This window comes from Carlito syrichta, unplaced genomic scaffold, assembly GCF_000164805.1.
Source record: "Carlito syrichta isolate Samal-C Ts95f unplaced genomic scaffold, Tarsius_syrichta-2.0.1 Scaffold301691, whole genome shotgun sequence".
NCBI classification, from domain to species: Eukaryota; Metazoa; Chordata; class Mammalia; order Primates; family Tarsiidae; genus Carlito; species Carlito syrichta.
The window spans coordinates 408,553-427,567 of NW_007245787.1; the positions used below are offsets into that span (position 1 = coordinate 408,553).

Below are 19,015 nucleotides of genomic sequence, written 5' to 3' on the forward strand. Positions count from 1 at the left end.
GCCTGTAATCCCACGCTTTGGGAGGCCGAGGTGAGTGGATTGCCTGAGCTCATGGGTTCGAGACCCACCTGGGCAACTTGGTGAGACCTCATCTTTACAATAAATCAAAAAATTCGCCGGTTGTGGTAGTGTGCGCCTGTAGTTCCAGCTACTCGGAAAGCTGAGGCGGAAGGATCGCCAGAGCCCAGCAGCTTGAGGCTGTAGTGGCCAGGAGCGGCCACTGCACTCCAGTCTGGGTGACAGAGTGAGACTCCAACTCAAAAAAAAAAAAAAAAATCAGTTTTTCACACCTCAGAAAAATTACTACCACAAAATTATGATTCGGTTAAAAAAAATTTACATTGCAATGCTTACACCATGATGAAAGATTTAAAGTCCACATTAGCTAATTCATTATTTAAATGACCCGCCCCCAAACCCTTCTTTCATGTTTATATGAGCAGACAATTGTCAGTAAGCAAGATATTACACAAAACAAAACACAAAACTTGTAGAAGTTGTTTCCAAATGTAAAAAGATCATAATATTCATGAATTTCTTAATCTCTCATTTATCTTCAAATTTTTTATCAGACGATGCCTTCCTTCTTCAATAAAAGTGCCTGTGCTCATATTTACTCAAAGTTTTCATCACTAGTATTTAGATATCTTGATTCTCCATGCTTCAAGACAAAAAAATCTTCAGTCTTAAGTCCATATCTTTCTAGTGCTTCACTTAGTTTCAATGGTGGCTCTAAATAATGCTGGCAAAAGACAGAAGAAAAACGCAAAAGATTAACCATACGTGTATTTGGGAGAGACACTTATAAGAGTTCAAACTAAAGAGTTCAAACAGATGCCTATTTGAAATAATGCGCTTTTTTCATCCTTTCCTTTCCCTTTCCTTCCTTCCCTTCCCTCCCTTTTCCCTTTTTCTCTTTCCCCTTTCCTTTCTTTTCCTTCCTCCTTCTCCTTCCCTTTCCTTTTTGAGACAGGGTCTTACTCTGTCACCAGGCTGGAGTACAGTGGCAGGATCATGGCTCACACAGTCTCAATCTGGGCTCAGGCTATCCTTCCATGTCAACCTCCCGAGTAACTGACACTACAGACACACGCCACCACACCTGGCTAACTTTCTGATTCTATGTAGAGATGAGGTCTTGCTATGCTGCCCAGGCTGGTCTCAAACTCCTGGGCTCCAGCAGCCCTCTCTCCTGAGCCTCCCAAAGAGCTGGAATTGCAGGTGTGAGCTGCCACTCCTGGCCCCCTTTTTTTAATTGAAGCATTAGCACATGAGTCCATCACATTTTCTAATACAGTTTGAGTCATGAATTAAACCAACAGAAATATTTATTATTGGATAGAAAACATGCTAACACCATGTTTACCAAATTGGACACCATCTGAGTTTGAATCCAGGGGATGTAAATTGTCAGGCTCAAATCAGGTGGCCAGTCTAAAAAGATTGGGAGTCCTAGACATTCAAGATTTCAAATAGCACGTTTTTCATTCCTAATGTGTCATGCTCTTAGTGAAATTGTATTAAAGGTCCAGTCCCTATGAGGCTTTTGCTGTCTTTTGTCTATTTCTGAGAGTGAATTTTGGAGCCTTCTCTATACCCTCTCCAGGAATTATATGGTAAAACCTGGAAAATTACCACCTGGACTTTAAAGAGGCTTTTGACTTTGGTATATGTAATGAATAGGTAAACATACATATACTTTTAAAGATGCCTGACAATGAGTCTCAAGAGTTGAGTCGCTACTGGAACTAAGTATACCATTGAAAATGTTTAAAGTGCTATTGGAATTAAGTGCACCATTATGGGGGGGAAGTTTTAGAAATCTCTAAATTCTAAACAAATGATAAAAAAGTTAAATTTAAAAATATATATACCATGGTGTAACAGTGTCATGACTAATCTTTAAAATGTTAACCTTTCTGGTTTGATAGTTGTGTTTCAAAACTATAACAGCTGTTTGTCCTAATGAAAATCTGGTAATAAGAGATATAAAAACATATATATATATATATTTTTTTCCCCCCTGAGTTGGAGTCTCACTTCATCGCCCAGGCTAGAGTGCAGTGGCATGCTCACGGCCACCCCCAGCATCGACCTGCTGGGCTCCAGCAATCCTTCCACCTCAGCCTTCCAAGTAGCCAGAATTATGGGTACGTGCTACCACACCCAGCTAATTTTTTATTTACTGTAGAGACAAGGTCTCGCCAAGTTGCCTGGGCTGGTTTTGTACCCGCGGGCTCAGGCAATCCACTTGCCTTGGCCTCCCAATGTGGTGGGATTACAGGCTGAGCCACCGAGCCTGGCCAAAAACTTATTTTTTTAGAACTCTATGGTTTAAAGTCAGCTTAGTTAAAAACGAATATCCAAGCTATATATTTTTGCAAGGCTTTTATACTTATTCTCTTTCGAATCCTACTTTTTGGAATTCAGTAGACTAAATTGTATCTGTTTTCCTATTTGTTTCTGTCCATCCCTCCCTCCTCTCACTACCCTCTATGACCACATGACCTAAAATAAAACAACCTAGAATTCTTTTTTTAAAAAAAGCCACTATAAACTTCTTTTTGTGGCAAATCTGTTTTTCCTTAATGAGCCTCAAGAGTTGTAAATGGATAGATTTTTTTCTGTTCTAAAAAATTTACTCTTCTGGCTCTTACAAATACTAGAAATCACTGTGCTCTGCATTAAAAATTTGATCTTGGTATGTGTAATGAGTAGGTAAATGTATACATATACTTTTAAAGATGACTGACAATTACTTACAATGAATGATTTGTTTCCTTGTGTGTTTAGATTTTTTAAATGTATAGTTTAGGCCTAAAATCTACATGCTTTCTAGACTCTTCCTTTCCTTAAAGGCCTTTACCCTAAAGCCAGTAATCTAAAAAGGCAAAATACAACTTTCTGGCATACAGCTGAACGTTTTTGTTAAAATAATTACATCTTTCTAAAAAATCTCCAGAGTGTCTAACTGTTTTTAATTTATAAGTCATACTGAGGCAGGATATCCAGTGTAGGTTAGACACAGATAGATAAATTCCTTGTAAGCAGTTTTAAGTTTTAAAACAGGAAAGTATTCAGACATCTTTCTTACAGGGCTAATCACCCTGCAGGTTGGAATGTAAATTTGCCAGTCTACCCCATCCCCTCAGCTCACCAAAGAAAAGCCCATCCAAGGTGTAGAAAATAATAATCAGATCACCTTTCAGGTCATGGATTAACTAATGTTTTCAAATTTTTCTTCAGATTTTCTGACTTAAAACCACTACTAATTAAAACTGTACTTTTCTCAGTGCCCTGCAAACCAGATCTAGACAACTAAACAACCTTGGGCCTGCCAACTGATGTATGGACTTCCCAAAAAGTTCACATGAATGCCTGGTTCAAACTACAATCCAAAAACAACTGTTAAATTGCCACTACACTCCAAAGATACATCAGAGACTCTAGAAACTAGTTTGTAGATTACTCCAAACATTATCTTTTGTTTTTCTTCTGTCACTATAGAAAAGCCTTTTATTAAAGATCTGTTTGTCAGCCAGGTACAGTGGTTTTACATCTGTAATCCCAGCACCTTGGGAGGCGAGGCAAGAGGATTGCCTGAGCCCAGGGGCTTGAGACCAGCCTGGGCAACTTGGTAAGACCTCATCTATACAATAAACAACTTCTTAAAAATGTGCTGGGCATGGCAGTACATGCCTGTAGTTCCAGCTACTTGGAAATCTGAGGCGGAAGAATCACTTGAACCCAGCAGGTTGAAGCTGCTGTGGCCATGAGCATGCCATTGCACTCCAGGCTGGCCACAGAGTGAAACTCTAACTCAAAAAAAAAACCAAAACAACAGATCTATTTAAATATGAAAAAAAAAAAGGCCAGCCCACCTACAATGCCACCTTCAAAAATAAAATACAACTGTTTAATAAGACTAACACAAATAAAATCCTTTACTATTCAACTTTTAACTCAATTTTTGTTTCACAGCTACCAACTTACCTTTTAATATGTGAAACTTGCAGAAAAGTTCCAGACAAGAGACTAAAGAGATGTAAAAAATTTACCCCAAAATATGACTTTTTGCTATGAAGTCTCCTTCCTGCCTATAGGTAATTAGATAAACTACTTCCCCTCTCTGTTATTATTTATTGCAAAATTTAAAAAAAAAAAAAGATAAGACCACACCTGAACAGACCTCCTTACAAGTATAAGGACTGTCTCTCAGGTTTCCTCAACTTCCAAAGATAACTATTTACAAGTCATTCTCTGTTTCCCCATCCATTCATTCTCCCAACCACATGTTACCCCTCAAAAGAATTCCTCTTCCTCCCCCTCCCATAATCTGTTTTACCAAAATACAAGCCCTCTTTCTTCCTGTAACCTCAAGATAATAAATATTTAAGTTTCTATAACTCATTAAAAAGTTGGGTCTTATTCTAAAGACTCTTGTGTATACACGTTAAATAAAATGTATATGCCATTTCTCCTACTAATCAATCTTACATCGTACTAATAATTTTTCAACAAACCTTTAGGGGGCCAATGGCTATGCCCCACAAAAGCTTTGTATGCAACTGTGACAGCTGAGACTTTGAGAGAGTGATAGGAAGTTACCAGATCCCTCTAGCAGAAGAGTGTCATGATCTGTTTCCAATCAGTGTTGAGAACAGACTACAAGAGGCAGAGTGGTAGCAGTGAAGGTGGTGAGAAATGGTCAAATTCTAATATAGTCTAAAGGTTGAGCTGATTGTGGGGTGGGGGGGGAACTGGATGGATGATACAGAGAATGAGGAGTCAAGATTTTGACCTGAGTAACTGGAAAGTGGGAGTTGAACTTTACTGAGATGTACGAGAAATAAGTCTGAGGGAAGATGAGGAAATTGGAGTTTTGGACTTTAGGTCTAAGTACCTAATGGACATTCAGGTGGAGATGTCAAGTAGGCAGCTGGATGTATTAGTGTGAATCACAAGGGGGAAAATATCTGAAATAGAGAGGTACAGCAGAAAAATGATATTTAAAGTCGTAAGACTGGATGCAATCCCCAAGGGAATAAGCAACTAGAGGAGAAAAGAGGCCCATGGACTGACGCCTAAGGCAAAAGTGTTCACAGGGAGGGTGGAGGAGGGACTAGCAACAGAGACTGAGAAAGAGCCAGTGATGTACAAGGAAACCAGGAAGGTTTCCTGAGGCTTAATTAAAACACCCAGGTTTGGCAACAGCTATTAACCACATTCAGATCTTCTTTTCTACCCCTTGCTCACCTCCAGGCTTATGGCTGTGTTTAGAGGATCAAGGGTGCCTTTCAACTGACTACTGAACAAGTCAGGTTTTAACCATACCTTGGATACCCAATATTCCTAGAGCTAATCATTTATTAATGGATACAATTTAACTTTATATTATAGCCTAACTCATGAAATATCCCCTGAAATAATTCCCTACATTATTTTAGTTTAGGAGGTTTCAAAATGGTTAAATTCTTGCCATTGAAAAATAACTTCTTTTGTTAAATTATTTTTCTCCCATGCTCTACGAGTCTTGGCCAAAAGTACATATATACAGTCACCCTATACTAATAATTTATTTGCTAAACTGTAACTTTAGTGTGAAGCATGATGTTGTGTGGATTTAGATGATGTTTTAGTTGGCAGTAGACCCTCTGTCTTTAATCTGCCTGGATTTAGCTGTATCTTTCAGAATTTCTTTGTAGATCAACTCTTGGCCGTTTCAACCATATAGAAGACAACCCTGGCCATAGGCAAAAAAGGCTTCGGAGTGACTCATAGTCCAAGCACCTCAGTCCACAAGGGAGATAAAAATGCCCCACAGCCATGGGACAAACAAGCATGTATAAAGCCAGACAGCAGACCAGAGATGAATATGATTAAGTGGGGAAATGCAGAAGGGCTCCCAGCACTCAGGATCCATTAAGGGTCAGGCAACCAGCCCCAGACAACTTGTAAGTTACTAAAGGGGTCACTGTTCTATGATCTACTACAATAGAACACATTTAAAATAAAGATCCTGATCAGTTGAAAGTTAACTTACATGTTATGTAATGCCTGAATGTTTCTACCAAAACTAGTAATTTAAGTTTTAGTTCTTAAATACATCATCTAAGAAATCCACTTAGCAGTTCCTAGATAAATTAGATGTTACTATATATGCAATTTTAGAGTGTTGCCAAGTTGAGGACATCCTTAATCTGCTTATATTATAACAAGCAGCCATTATAACAGTTTATATGCAAAAAACTTTTGAAGCATTTAGAAATCATAGGTTAAGTAACCTCTCTGAAAATTCCACTGATTTTATAATTTAACAAACTCATAGTTGCCAGGTTTATTCAACTAACAACAAAATATGAACAAATTCCAAATTGCAGAAGGCTAAGTAAATTTTTATTACATGTCTCCTTATGAAATAAAGATGGAGGTAGGCCGGGCACAGTGGCTCAGGCCTGTAATCCCAGCACTTTGGGAGGCTGTAGTGGGAGAATGGCTTAAGGCCTGGAGTTTGAGACCAGTTTGGGAAACATAGCAAGATCTCCTCTCTACAAAAAAATTGAAGAAATTAGCCAGGTGTGGTGGCACATGCCTGTAGTCCCAGCTACTCAGAAAGATCACATCAGTCTAGTTCAAAGTTGCAATGAGCTATGATCGCGCCACAGCACTCTAGCCTAGGCGACAGAGCAAGAGACACCATCTCAATAAATAAAATAAAGTTGAAGCTAGATTTACAAGGGTAAGAGGGAACAAAGAAGGGAATGTAAGGGGAGAACAAAGAAGCGGCTTCGACCTTGGAGCAGGCTTCACAGACTTCACTCCCTTCCTGAAAACTATTTTGAAAACGTTGCGAAATTAATAACCACTGCACCTGCATAACTGGCTACATCTACTTCTATAAAATTGCTTGCTTTCCCAAGCTAGCAGAATAATGTGATAAGAGCCCCGGAACATCCCAAGTTCTATCCTTAGCCCACTAGAATGTAAGTCTAAACTACTTAAGGCAGCCCTGTGTTGCAGCAGGCCGCCCTTGCTTTGGAATTCATTATCCAGCAAGTGGCCACCGGCCATGGCCGAATCTGCCTAATAAACCTCTCCTTTGTTACTTATAACTTTGTGTTGGCATCTGTGATTTAAGCTCTCGGACCCTACTTCAACAGGAATAATTCTTGAAGGCTAAATAACACAATAATTCATAAAGACAGGTTTTTTGATCCTCTTCTCATCTTTCCCATCTCAGTAAAGAGCACAACTACCTACCCAATTACTCAAGCAAAAAATCTAGGAGGTTCAACCTTGATTCCTTTCTTTACAAAGTTTTAATAAAATACTATTCATTCATTTAAGTTACCAGAACATGTACACACACACACACACACACACACACACACACAATATATGGAATAAGAAATTGCCACCAAGTATAGTGATATGTCACTGGAAAAGTCTCAAACTTTCACCTTCCCCAAAAACACACACACAAACACACTCACACATATTTATATACTCATTCATCCTCCCCACCACCCATGGTTATCCATCTATTCATACTGTTCCCTATCCTAAGATAGGCTAAGAATTGCTACATCATGGCTCCAGGTTACTGCTTCATGGGATAGGAATTTTGATAGGGTGCTGGGGGAATGGGCAGGCATTGCCTTAAGTAATTTTAGAACAAGTTGTTCTACTGAGAGATGGCAAGCCAGAAATGAGATGAGGGGATGCTTAAAACAGCAAGAAGACACTGAGTTTCTGCATAGAGACCCTGGGATGTAGAAGATGCCACAGGAAGCAAAGAAGCCAATTTCTAACCATCCATTTCTAAATTTTGCTTAGGACAGGCTTTGGATACAGAAAAGAAGAGAAAGTTTATGCTATCCTCTGCTTGATCCCAGAACCCTGGCTAGTAGCAGAGTTCTAGGGTCCAGCTCACTTAAGACAAAAAAAAATCAGCTTTTCTGTTTTAGTCTAGGAATGAAATCACACTTATCCCAATGCCTGGCACACAGCAGACACCGAACCAATGTTTATTAGATGAATAATATACTTCTAGAAAGTTTCACGCTGTCTCACCTTCTCCCATTGTCCTCCATGCCATCCATTTTCCTGCTGCACTGACCCTTCACTCTTCCCCATGCTTGCTGCCTCTGAGCTTATACTCTGCCTTCTCCTCCCAGGAAATGACTTTCCCCCTTGTGTTCTCACTTTGTGTTCTCAAAATGTCACTTTGAAATGTCCCTGACCCCTCCCATCAGTGACTGTCCCTGACTCTGAGATTACCTCATCTGTCCCACCGTACAATATTTCCCCATTCCAGTATCCTGTATCACATCCATGTCTTCCATCTTCCACTGGAACTAGAGCCTCCTACCTCAAACAATTATAATACTATAAGAAAGTATTTGGCAGTAATGGGATACTGTCAGGGAAGGGGGGGTGGGATTGGCAGTTGAGGGAAACTGCTAGGGGAGGGAGAGGAATACCTCATCAACAAGGGTACCTACGTAATCAATATTTGTACACCTAACCCTGAATTGTACCCCACATCTTCATAATAAAAAAGAAAAAAAAACCAACTAGAGCCTCCTTAAGGGGTAAGATACAATGGGTCAATCTTCTATTCCCTAGACTACATGTAACACAGATTTTAATTATATAAATACATGCTTCATTAACTACAGAAATAAGCCCAAAAAGCAACACACAAGGAAGTTTTTTCCCCCACTGTACATAAATATTGTTTTACTAATTAGTATGATTTACTACCCTAATTCACGTGATAACTATGACTATGCAGGGTCTGATTCTAGAGTGTGGTCTCTAAAAACACTGCTAAGGGTGCCTAAATCTGATCACTGGTCAAACACATAATGAAAGTTATTATTACCACAGTCAAACTCACCTCATTTGCTAAGGCAAAAGTTCCCCAGTGAATTGCCATAGATTTTTTTGTTTGGACATCAATGTGAATCCTTACAGCTTCTTCTGGGTCTACATGCTGGTATTTCATAAACCACCTGATGAAACACAGCAATTTATTAAATTCTGGCCTTCGGAATTTACAATAAATTCTAATTACAGTTTCACTTAAACAACCTTTAAGATTCTGCATAGGGCTATGGATGCCTGAGAAATAAAAAGCTTGGTGCAATTATTTGCACTCCCCCTCCCTGCTCTCCATTTGATTTGGAATCACTAAACCTAAGTAAGAATTAAGCTGATTTACCAACAGAAAGAACAACATGTAATAGGGTATACTCTCAACCACTCTTCAGCCACTGAACACACAATGGTCTTATCATACACACTGGATTCATTTAGAGAACTTTTAATAAATATTGCTGCCCAGCCTGCATTCTCAGTAGTTCTGATGTAATTTTTCTGAGATAGGACCTGGGCTTTGGCATTTTAAAAAACCCCCATGTGAGTCCAATGTGCAGCCAAAGTTGAGAACCACTGGGATAGAACATAAACAATGTTGGGAAGGATGAGCTAGAAACCAAGTTTGGAGTCCAGGCAAGGCTAGACTGTCCAAACAAAACAAAACAAAGCAGATTCTGCACAGAAATAAATCAAGTAGGCAAAACCATCTCCTTTTAGTTCACTCTTCTGCTAAAAAAAATAAAACAAGCAAAAATATTTCTTGCACAAACTTCTAAACAATGTCTCAGGCAAAACTCCCCTCTGAGCAGCAAAAATCTGTTGCAGGTATATTTTGATTTTACTGACGATTTAACTACAGCTATGACTATTACTTTGAAAAGTGGATAGTTTATAGTCCTAGATATGAATCAAAGAAACTGAATAATGGGTAAAGAAATGAAAACAAAAACTTCAATTGCAAAAGAACCTGAATGTCCTGCTGATACAATTTTTAAAAAAACTTACAAAAGCAAACAAAAATTAGTATATAAAATGTAAAGATCAGTAGCAAAAAAAATAAATCCAACTACTATTCAAGGAATTTTATTTAAACTTCATAACAATGAACAATGAGGTGTTTGGTGTGGCAAAAAGAAAGGACTAAAGGGTGAACGATTAGAGATATTGCAGAAACACTGAAAGGTTGCCTGATGCCTTAGAAAGAACAAAGGCTCAGTAGGCTTAGGTGTGAATTCCAGCTTGCAGTTCCTGGAATGCCACTGGAAAGCCCCTTAAAATTATCTGAGCTTCTATTTCCCTGTCTGTGCAGTGTCAATGTAGATCCATCACATAAGGGTGCAATGAAGATTAAATAAGCCAAAGTTTATGAAACATGGAACACAGCACCTACTTCGTAGAATTCTCCCAAAAAAGTAAAGAGTTGACAAAACCAACACTTTCAGAAGAAAGAATTATTATTTCTGATACAAAGGAAAAGTGTACTGTTTACAAGCAAATCCTTTGCCTTCCAGGCTATCATTTTAGAGGAAGAAAAACAACAGTCTTCACATTATTTACATCCTGGTCTGCCAGCCAACTAATGTTATAACATTACAGTTAAGACCAACAGATATGGATTCGGCATAGGAACTTCCACACTTTATAGAACACACCATGCAGAGTTCATCTGCAATAGCTAAAGAGTTGTTACTTAGTGTTAGGAATTGTTGGGTCCTGTGGGAGCCTAAAAACAAAGCCACTGTGCTCTCCTCAACAGCGGATTAGAGAAGCACTGTTCTGCCGTATCTCCTGGCAATTGGGATTCAGGACAAGATGAAAACAGTTTTTGGTATTTCTGTTACTTTTTTAAAAAGATCCTACTGCAAATCAAAGAACAGATGCATTCCTTCTATTCTCATGTCTTTCAGAAATAAATGTAGGCCAGGCTTGGTGGCTCAGCCTTTAATCCCAGCACTTTGGGAGGCCGAGGCGAGTGGATTGCCTGAGCCTATGGGTTCGAGACCAGTCTGGGCAACTTGGCGAAACTGCGTCTCTACGATAAAATAAAAATAGCCAGGCGTAGTAGTGCGCATCTGTAGTTCCGGCTACTCGGAAGGCTGAGGTGAAAGGACCGCTGGAGCCCAGAAGGTCAATGCTGGAGTGGCCATGAGCGTGCATGCCACTGCACTCCAACATGGGCAAAGGAGTGAGGCTCCAACTCAAAAAAAAAAGAGTAAAATATGTATTGTGATATGACAATTAAAATAAAACAAAATCCTAACTGACTTGGATAGAACACCTGGTGACAGGAAACCCCTAAGTAAAAATGAAACATTACAACCATATTATTGAAAGTTGTTTTTGGTATGAGCATCTTGCATTTACAGAACACTCTAAACCTTTGTGAAATAGACAATCTTATTTCTAAAGCTGTTAGTACTGATCAGAGAAATAGATTACACAGTGGAGGCTATCAGAATTTAACTCTCTTAGGACAAATAACAGTCTCCTTGTTCTTTTCCCATCTTAAAAATAGCATGGCTACAAAGCAGGCAGGAAGGGGGAATTACAAGTAAATACGAAGGAGGACCCCCCTACACCACAAAACACTATAATTATCTTTTGGAGGACGGGCCTCTTGTAATATACTCAGAAGTTGTTCCTCTGGATCAAATGGTCAACCAAAGTTTTTATCTGAAAGTTTTGAGAAGATTGCATCATGATTGGCAGTGAAACATCCTGAGTTGTGGCACACAGGTGACTGGTTCTTCAACCATGACAAGATACCTGCCCACACCCCACTGAGTGTTCAGCAGTTTTTGACCAAAAATGGCATGAGCACCTTGCCCCACCTTCCCTAGTCACACGATCTCACTCCAGGCAACTTTTTTTGTTTCCTCAAGAAAAACCTCCTCAAAGGGAAACATTTTGCCTATGTGGAAGAGGTGAAACAAAAAAACAGCAGAAGGACTAAAAGGCATCATAATTGATGAGTTCAAAAACTGTTTTGAGCAGTGGAAAAAGCATCTCAACAGATGTATTGCATCAAACAGAGAGTACTTTGAAAGTGACTGAAGTTTAAACACGTAAGATACAACATACAATTTTCTATAAATAGATTTGGGGTTTTTTTTAGGTCCCTTCATATGTAAAGTTTGGTTGTATACATTTTAACATCACAAATATATATGACAAATTTATATATTAATGCATATGAAAACCTATTTTGATAATTACAAATAGGAGTCTAATTATATTAAAAACATATTGAGTAAAGACTAATACCATATGAAATTAATTTGTAACAGTTCTAGAAAATATACAGGTTTACTGATGTTTTGAGAGGTTTCATTAGAATTATTTAATGGGGAAAGTGGAATTCAAGAACAAATATTAATTTATAATAATTTTAATAATTATTAGGAACCAACAAAAAGGTAAAAATATCTAGACCCTAAAAGTAAGGAAACTAGCAAAAAACATAAAAGGGAGAAATAAGCATTAATAAAGATAGGAGCAGGTGCAGTGCCTCATGCCTATAATCCCGGTAACTCAGAAGGCTGAGGCAAGAAGATTACTTGAGGCCAGGAGTTCAAGACCAGTATGAGCAACATAGCAAGACCCTAACTCTTAAAATAAATAAATAAAAAATTAGCCGGACTTGGTGGTGCATACCCGTAGTCCCAGCTACTCAGAAGACGCGGTTTCGCCAAGTTGCCCAGACTGGTCTCGAACCCGCAGGCTCAGGCAATCCACTCGCCTTGGCCTCCCAAAGTGCTGGGATTACAGGCTGAGCCACCGAGCCTGGCATACGTTTATTTCTGAAAGACATGAGAATAGAACGGAATGTATCTGTCTCTTTGATTTGCAGTAGGATCTTTTTTAAAAAGCAACAGAGAGAAATACCAAAAACTGTTTCAAGGTGGGAGGATTGCTTGAGCCCAGGAGTTAGAGGCTGCAGTGAGCTATGATCGCACTACTGTACTCCAGCTCCTAGAGTGTAAGACCCAACTCTAAAAAAAATAAAAATAGGGGAAAATATGGTTTTAGTGAATTTAAAAAGTTAACAAGTAAATATAACAAAATGAGACAGAAAGAAAAGATCAGATTCATTCAATTCATCTATATATTAAAGAAATACTTGGTTTTCTGCTTGTAGGATTACCTAAATAAAATACATTTTTATGTACCTGTGCATGCACTATAGAATAAACTAAAACATTAAAAAAATTATCCCTTACTTTGTTACTGTCAGTGTTTACTTTCTCTTTACTTGTACATATAAACCAGAGTTGACTGAACTATAACTGGATTCTTTGAAATCACTTCTCTTTGCCTAAACAGCATTAAGGAAAACAAAGACAGTGGATGAGTCTCCTAGGACTCTAACGATAATGGGACCTTTAGCAGCTTTGAAGACAGGTGATGAGTATGTAGAGATCAGAGAATGAGCAGTGAGTAACACAACAATGTCATGATGGGATTAACTTCAGTGCTGACTGAAATAAGATCATCACGAGACTAAAGCTATAGGCCAAGTCTTTGCTTTTTCTCTCTGCTATAGGAGAGCTATGGGACAGGGAACTGGTGCATTCCAGTCATGGAAAGAAAAGAGGTTATATAAAGAAAGTATTCTCCACGTGAAAGAACAAGAATTAGGTTTGATTACTGGTTGATCAATCTAATAGTAGTTGGAATGATACATGAACTTCTCACTAGTGGAGTAACTCTTTAAGCCTTATTCCCCTTTTGTTCTTGATATTATCATTTCTGATTTTGAGTAATTATTTAACTGATTTGACTATGATTAAAATATTCTAATTCTCCCCACAAAAAATAAGTATGTGAGATAATGTGTATGTTAAATAGTTTGATTTGGCCACCCCCCAATATATACATGTATCAAAGAATCTTGTTGCCTACCATAAACATATACAATTTTTACATGTCAATTTAGAATTTCTAATTTAAAATATTTTAAAATTTAAAAAAGCTAGCCGGGCATGGTGGCTCACACCTGTAATCCCAGCACTTTGGGAGGCTAAGGTGAGAGGAATGCCTAAGCCCAGGTGTTCAAGATTAGCCTGAGGAACTTGTAAAGCTTGTCCCTAAAATAAGTTTAAAAAATGAGCCAAATGTGGTGGCACACACCTGTAGTTCCAGCTACTTGGAAGGCTAAGGTAGAAGGGTCATCTGAGCCCAGCGGTTCGAGGCTGCAGTGACCAGGAGCATGCCACTGCACTCCAACCTGGGTTACAGAGTGAGACTCCAACTCAAAAAATAAAAAATAAAAATCCATCTCACCATGTACTACAAAGTCCATCATTAAAATCACAAATTACACAGTATCAGAAAATCATAACAACTTTAAAATTCAGTTAACTTATCATATAGCAGGAATGTTTTCTTTGGAAGGCCACATACCTTGGCTCGTAAGCTCCAATGGGAATAGCTGCGAGGTCAAAAGGTCCAAATCTTTTTCCTATCTCTTCAAAAGCGGGGCAATAACCAGTATCTCCTGCAAAGAAAAATCGATTCCAAGGCCCCAAGACAGACCAGCTGCCCCACAGAACCTTGTTGTCATCCATTAGAGTCCTTTTACACCAGTGCTGGGAAGGCGTAAAGACAAAGGTGACTTTATCATGTCCAGGAACACAGTTCTCCTCCCACCAGTCCAGCTCAATCACATTCTCACAGCCACATTTTTGCATCCAGTCGAGAAGACCCAAAGGCACAAACCATCTCAGCTCGTTACCAAACCGCTCATTCAAAGCAATGACAGAACTGTAGTCCAGATGGTCATAGTGATTGTGACTGATAAGAACTGCATCTATTGGGGGGAGTTCACTTATTGTGCATGGGGGACGACGAAATCGCTTTGGACCCATGTACTGCGATGGTGAAGCACGAGAGCTAAAGATGGGATCTGTAAGAAATATGAGCTCATCCATTTCCACCATTACTGTTGCATGTCCTAGCCACGTGACTCTTATGCCAGCTTCCCTCACTCTAGCTTCCTCAGGTTCAGCAATGAAATATGGCTTAAGCACTGGGAGTTCTTTGTCAAGTTCCTGTGGGTATAAAGAAAGACAGACAAAGCAGCGGTTAGAGAAAAAAAAAGGTGTTATATCATCGCAGAACATATTTTGACCTAAATTATAGCAAGAAGGGCTATTTTGGGAGAAATGAAGTCACTCAATAAATTTGCTATTTTTGCTTTTTTCTTGAAAATGTTCACTTAACTCCTTTCTGAATCCGATTTCATATTCATGATAATATAGTAATCATCTTTGTCCCAAATGCAATAGGCAAAGGCAAAATTAAATTTAAAACTCTAAGTACTGCTAGATTTATTAATTCTTTTAAAGGCTCTCTTCAGTAGGGCCAGAAGTAGACTAGCCTAGATGCAGTCATTTTTTTTTTTTTTTTGCCATTCCACATGGCTGATGTATTTGCTGCTGAAAACTGCCTCAAAAGCAGGTCAGTCCCTGGAAATAGCAAAGAAAGCTTATGACCATTTATTTCTAGCTCTTGGATCCCCTATGAATCTGAATTTCTGAGTACATATAACTCAAAGCAGAGCACTGTGATGACTCCCAGACAAACCACTGCCATAAAAGGTTCTCCTCATTGCTTACCTTTCGGATTTTCTGCCACTGATCAAACCAAAGTGAAATATGATCCCTGTCTGTGAGAAGTTGACCTCTGAGGTGGGGGTAGGTGGTAAATAAATGTAAAATTACTTTAACGAAGTGTGAAAAGTATTATTCCTTGAATATGCTACATTTCATACTTGGATTCAGTCAGCCCAATAAAAAGGCTGTGTTTTGGGGTCACAGTCCTGGCTTTTATAAAAGCTGCTTTTATTAAACTGTGCTCGGGTGCATCATGCTACATAGCTGCATCAAGGTCTCTCACCAGGAAGCCACCAATGAAACCTGCCATGCATGTCTTCAGACTAAGACCTGGTACTCCCTCTACCTTCCCACTTAACCCAGAAGCAATTTCTCTCAAATCTCAGTAATAGAAAAGCTCTTCTCCAGAGCAACTGACTTTATCATTTGACCGTCACTGGAAAAATTCTACCTTTATGCTTCTCTCTTTGCTGTAACTAGGAAGTTCAAAGTAAAAGCCAAGGCCACCTGCAGCAATGGCCAGGACATGATGGAACATATTTCTGTGCTAACTTTACCCTTGGCTTTATTTTATTTTATTGTTCAACCCTAATGGTCCTTTTTCTATGTTCATCCATTTGTTTTTTGCTGCTACATGTATTTTTGTAATTTGCCACAGATCAATTTTGAGAAGGGTGTAGTATTGGATAAGTAATTAAATAAAATGCAGGACATGCTATAGCCAGGTAGGAAGGAATGAACGGTCCACCCACCAAAGGTATCACTGACACAGTGACTTGTATGAGTTCCTGAAGAATGATGAGAAATTCACAATGCAGAGAAATAGAAGGACATTTCAGGTGGAGAAACTACTCAAGCTAAGGCAGAACCAAACAAGAACATGGTGTCTGAGGGCAGCAGACAAACTAAGTCTATAAAGATCAAGGCACAATAGAAGCCTTGAGTGCCATGCTCCACTCAGAGACAATGAGAAAGCATCTTTTAGCATCCACATGTACACACACAAACACACACACAAAGACATGATCCAATGTATGTTTAGACCAAAAAATTCTAGAGTCCCTCTAAGTCTGGAGGGTGTCACAACAGTTGCCCTGTCGTAAAGAGGTGAGGACCTGAACAAAGGAGCCAGTAGTGGGCAGAGACAAGAGAAGGCAGATAGGGGAGAAGGTGGTGAAAAAAAACTGAGAGGTCATTGGGAGAACCTGAATGGGAAGACGACATGCATGGGAAGAGAAGGAGCAGCACAAGTAGGAGACAAAAAGGTTTTTCTTAGTCACTCTAAGTTTCAGTTTTCTCATATGGAAAATGGGTTTAGTAATTGTACCTACACTTGATTGCTATGAATAATGAATTAGGAATGGCTGGCACACAATAAGCACTCTACAAGTATTCCAAATGAAGAAAAAAGCAACCCTGACAGCCAATCGGGCACCAATGCTATTGATCTCTTACATTTTCACATAGCCATTAACCTAGTTATGATCCTAAGTAACATCCAGATCCTCAGAGCTTTCCCAATCACTCAACTGTCTGCATGTCGACTCAATCCATACACAAAAAGGTCACTTCAAAAACAGCCTACTAAGGTATAATTCTCTCCCCTGTTGCAAAATCTGCACTGGCCCTCCTCTGCCTGACAAAGTCTGCCTCACCTCCTTAGCCCAGCAGTAAGCTGCCATGAACTGAAAAAATTATCCTCTCCAGCTGCGTTTCACAACAATCCTCTACAGGTCTCTGTGTCCCACCTACACAGGGACTATTTCCCACTCCTGGCCTTAGCTTGCACGTACTGATCCCATTTCTCAGGTTAAACTGTCTTCCCCCTCCCATCCCTCTGAAACCATAATCAAACTACACACCCTTCGTGGAGACTTCTCTGAGTCTCCACAGCTAGAAGCACTCACCCCTGCCTCTCAACTTCCATCCTCTCTGTTCACACATCTCCTCTGGATATTAAGGCTGTATGTATACAGGATTTATCCCATGTCTTTTGCAACTTGGAATCATTCACAGTACCCGGTTCGGTGTTCAATAAAATTTGCTTAATGAATGAATGCCCATTTTTCAACTGCTTCTCAAATTTGGGGTAATTAGAGTTAGTGAATAATAACAAATGCCATATGACGTACTTACAAGAATAAGGAGAAAAGGGAGATGGAATGATTATAAAATGAAGTACCTACTAAGCACCTGGCATCATACTAGGTGCATAAGAAGAAGCACAGTGATGATAAATTATCTAATATAGCAAGAACTTTAGCATAGCACAACATAAAATAATACTACCAATAGTGCTTACTATGTGCTAGACATGGTACTAACTGCTACTGACTATAACACCAGAGGTAGGGCCTAATAACTATCTCCATTGTAAGATTAAAAAACTAAGAAGTGGCCAGGTGCGGTGGCTCAAGCCCATAGTCCCAACACTTTGGGAGGCCAAGAAGAGAGGATTGTCTGAACTCAGGGTTTCAAGACCAGCCTGGGCAACTTGGTGAGACCTCGTCTCTACAATAAATCAAAAAATAAGCTGGGCATAGTAGCACACACCTATAGTTCCAGCTACTAGAAAGGCTGAGGCAGAAGGATCTCCTGAGCCCAGCAGGTTGAGGCTGCGGTGGTGACAAGTGTGCCACTGCACTCCAGCCTGGGCAACAGAGTGAGACGCTGACTCAAAAAACAGAAAACTAAGAATTAAAGAAGTTATGGCACTCACACAAGGTCACCCAGCTAGCTTCTATGTTTACTGCCTTCCATCATAATACATACTCTCTTTAAATTTCATTTAATGCACGTATTTTTTAAAGTTACAGCCTGGGGACCGGTGGGGAGAATAAAGGGAGATGGATAACAAAAGGACACAAGGAAGTTTTGGGGGATGATGATATATGCTCATTAACTGGACTGTGGGTGATCTTTTCATGGGTCTATACATCTGTCAAAAGTCATCAAATTGTACATCTTAACTACGTGGAGTTTGTATTATCTTAATAAAACTGTTTTTAAAAATTTAAGTAGCATTGTGTTTAAACAGTACATCAAATATCTGTAACAGGCCAGGCACAGTGGCTCACACTTATAATCTCAGCACTTTGGGAGGCTGAGGCGGGAGGACTACTTGAGCCCAGGAGCTCAAGATCTGACTAGGCCACATAGTGAGACCTTGTCTCCACAAAAAAAATTTAAAAATTAGCTGGGTGTGGTGGCACGCAGCTGTAGTCGATTGCCTGAGCCCTGCGGTGAGCCGAGATTGTGCTAATGTACTCGAACCTGGGTGACAGAGTGAGACCTCGACTTAAAAAAAAAAAGCCTGTAACAAAATTTCCTGAAAACTGTTGCATTTTCTTTTTTACTCTAAGTTTAGAAGTCATCTGAAGTTTAATGTTTGCCTTTACCTGACGACAATTAGAAGGAAACAAAATCCTCGGTGGCTCAGCCTGTAATCCCGCGGCTTTGGGAGGCTGAGGTGAGTGGATTGCCTGAGCCCGCAGGTTCGAGACCCGCCTGGGCAGTGA

General features: G+C 39.4%; 1 protein-coding gene across 3 annotated transcripts in view; it reads right to left on the reverse strand.

Annotated features, from left to right (window-relative positions):
• Positions 1-224: 224 nt before the first annotated feature.
• NAPEPLD (N-acyl phosphatidylethanolamine phospholipase D) overlaps positions 225-19,015 on the reverse strand; it is a 43,346-nt gene continuing 24,555 nt past the window's right edge. For all 3 annotated transcript variants that reach the window (XM_021710938.1, XM_008055126.1, XM_008055125.1), the window contains exons 3-5: positions 14,287-14,933; positions 8,903-9,017; positions 225-742 (exon numbers count right to left, since the gene is read on the reverse strand). In XM_021710938.1, the coding sequence (XP_021566613.1) occupies positions 614-742; positions 8,903-9,017; positions 14,287-14,933 (891 nt within the window). In that variant the 3' untranslated portion in view covers positions 225-613. The remainder of the gene's footprint in view (positions 743-8,902; positions 9,018-14,286; positions 14,934-19,015) is intronic.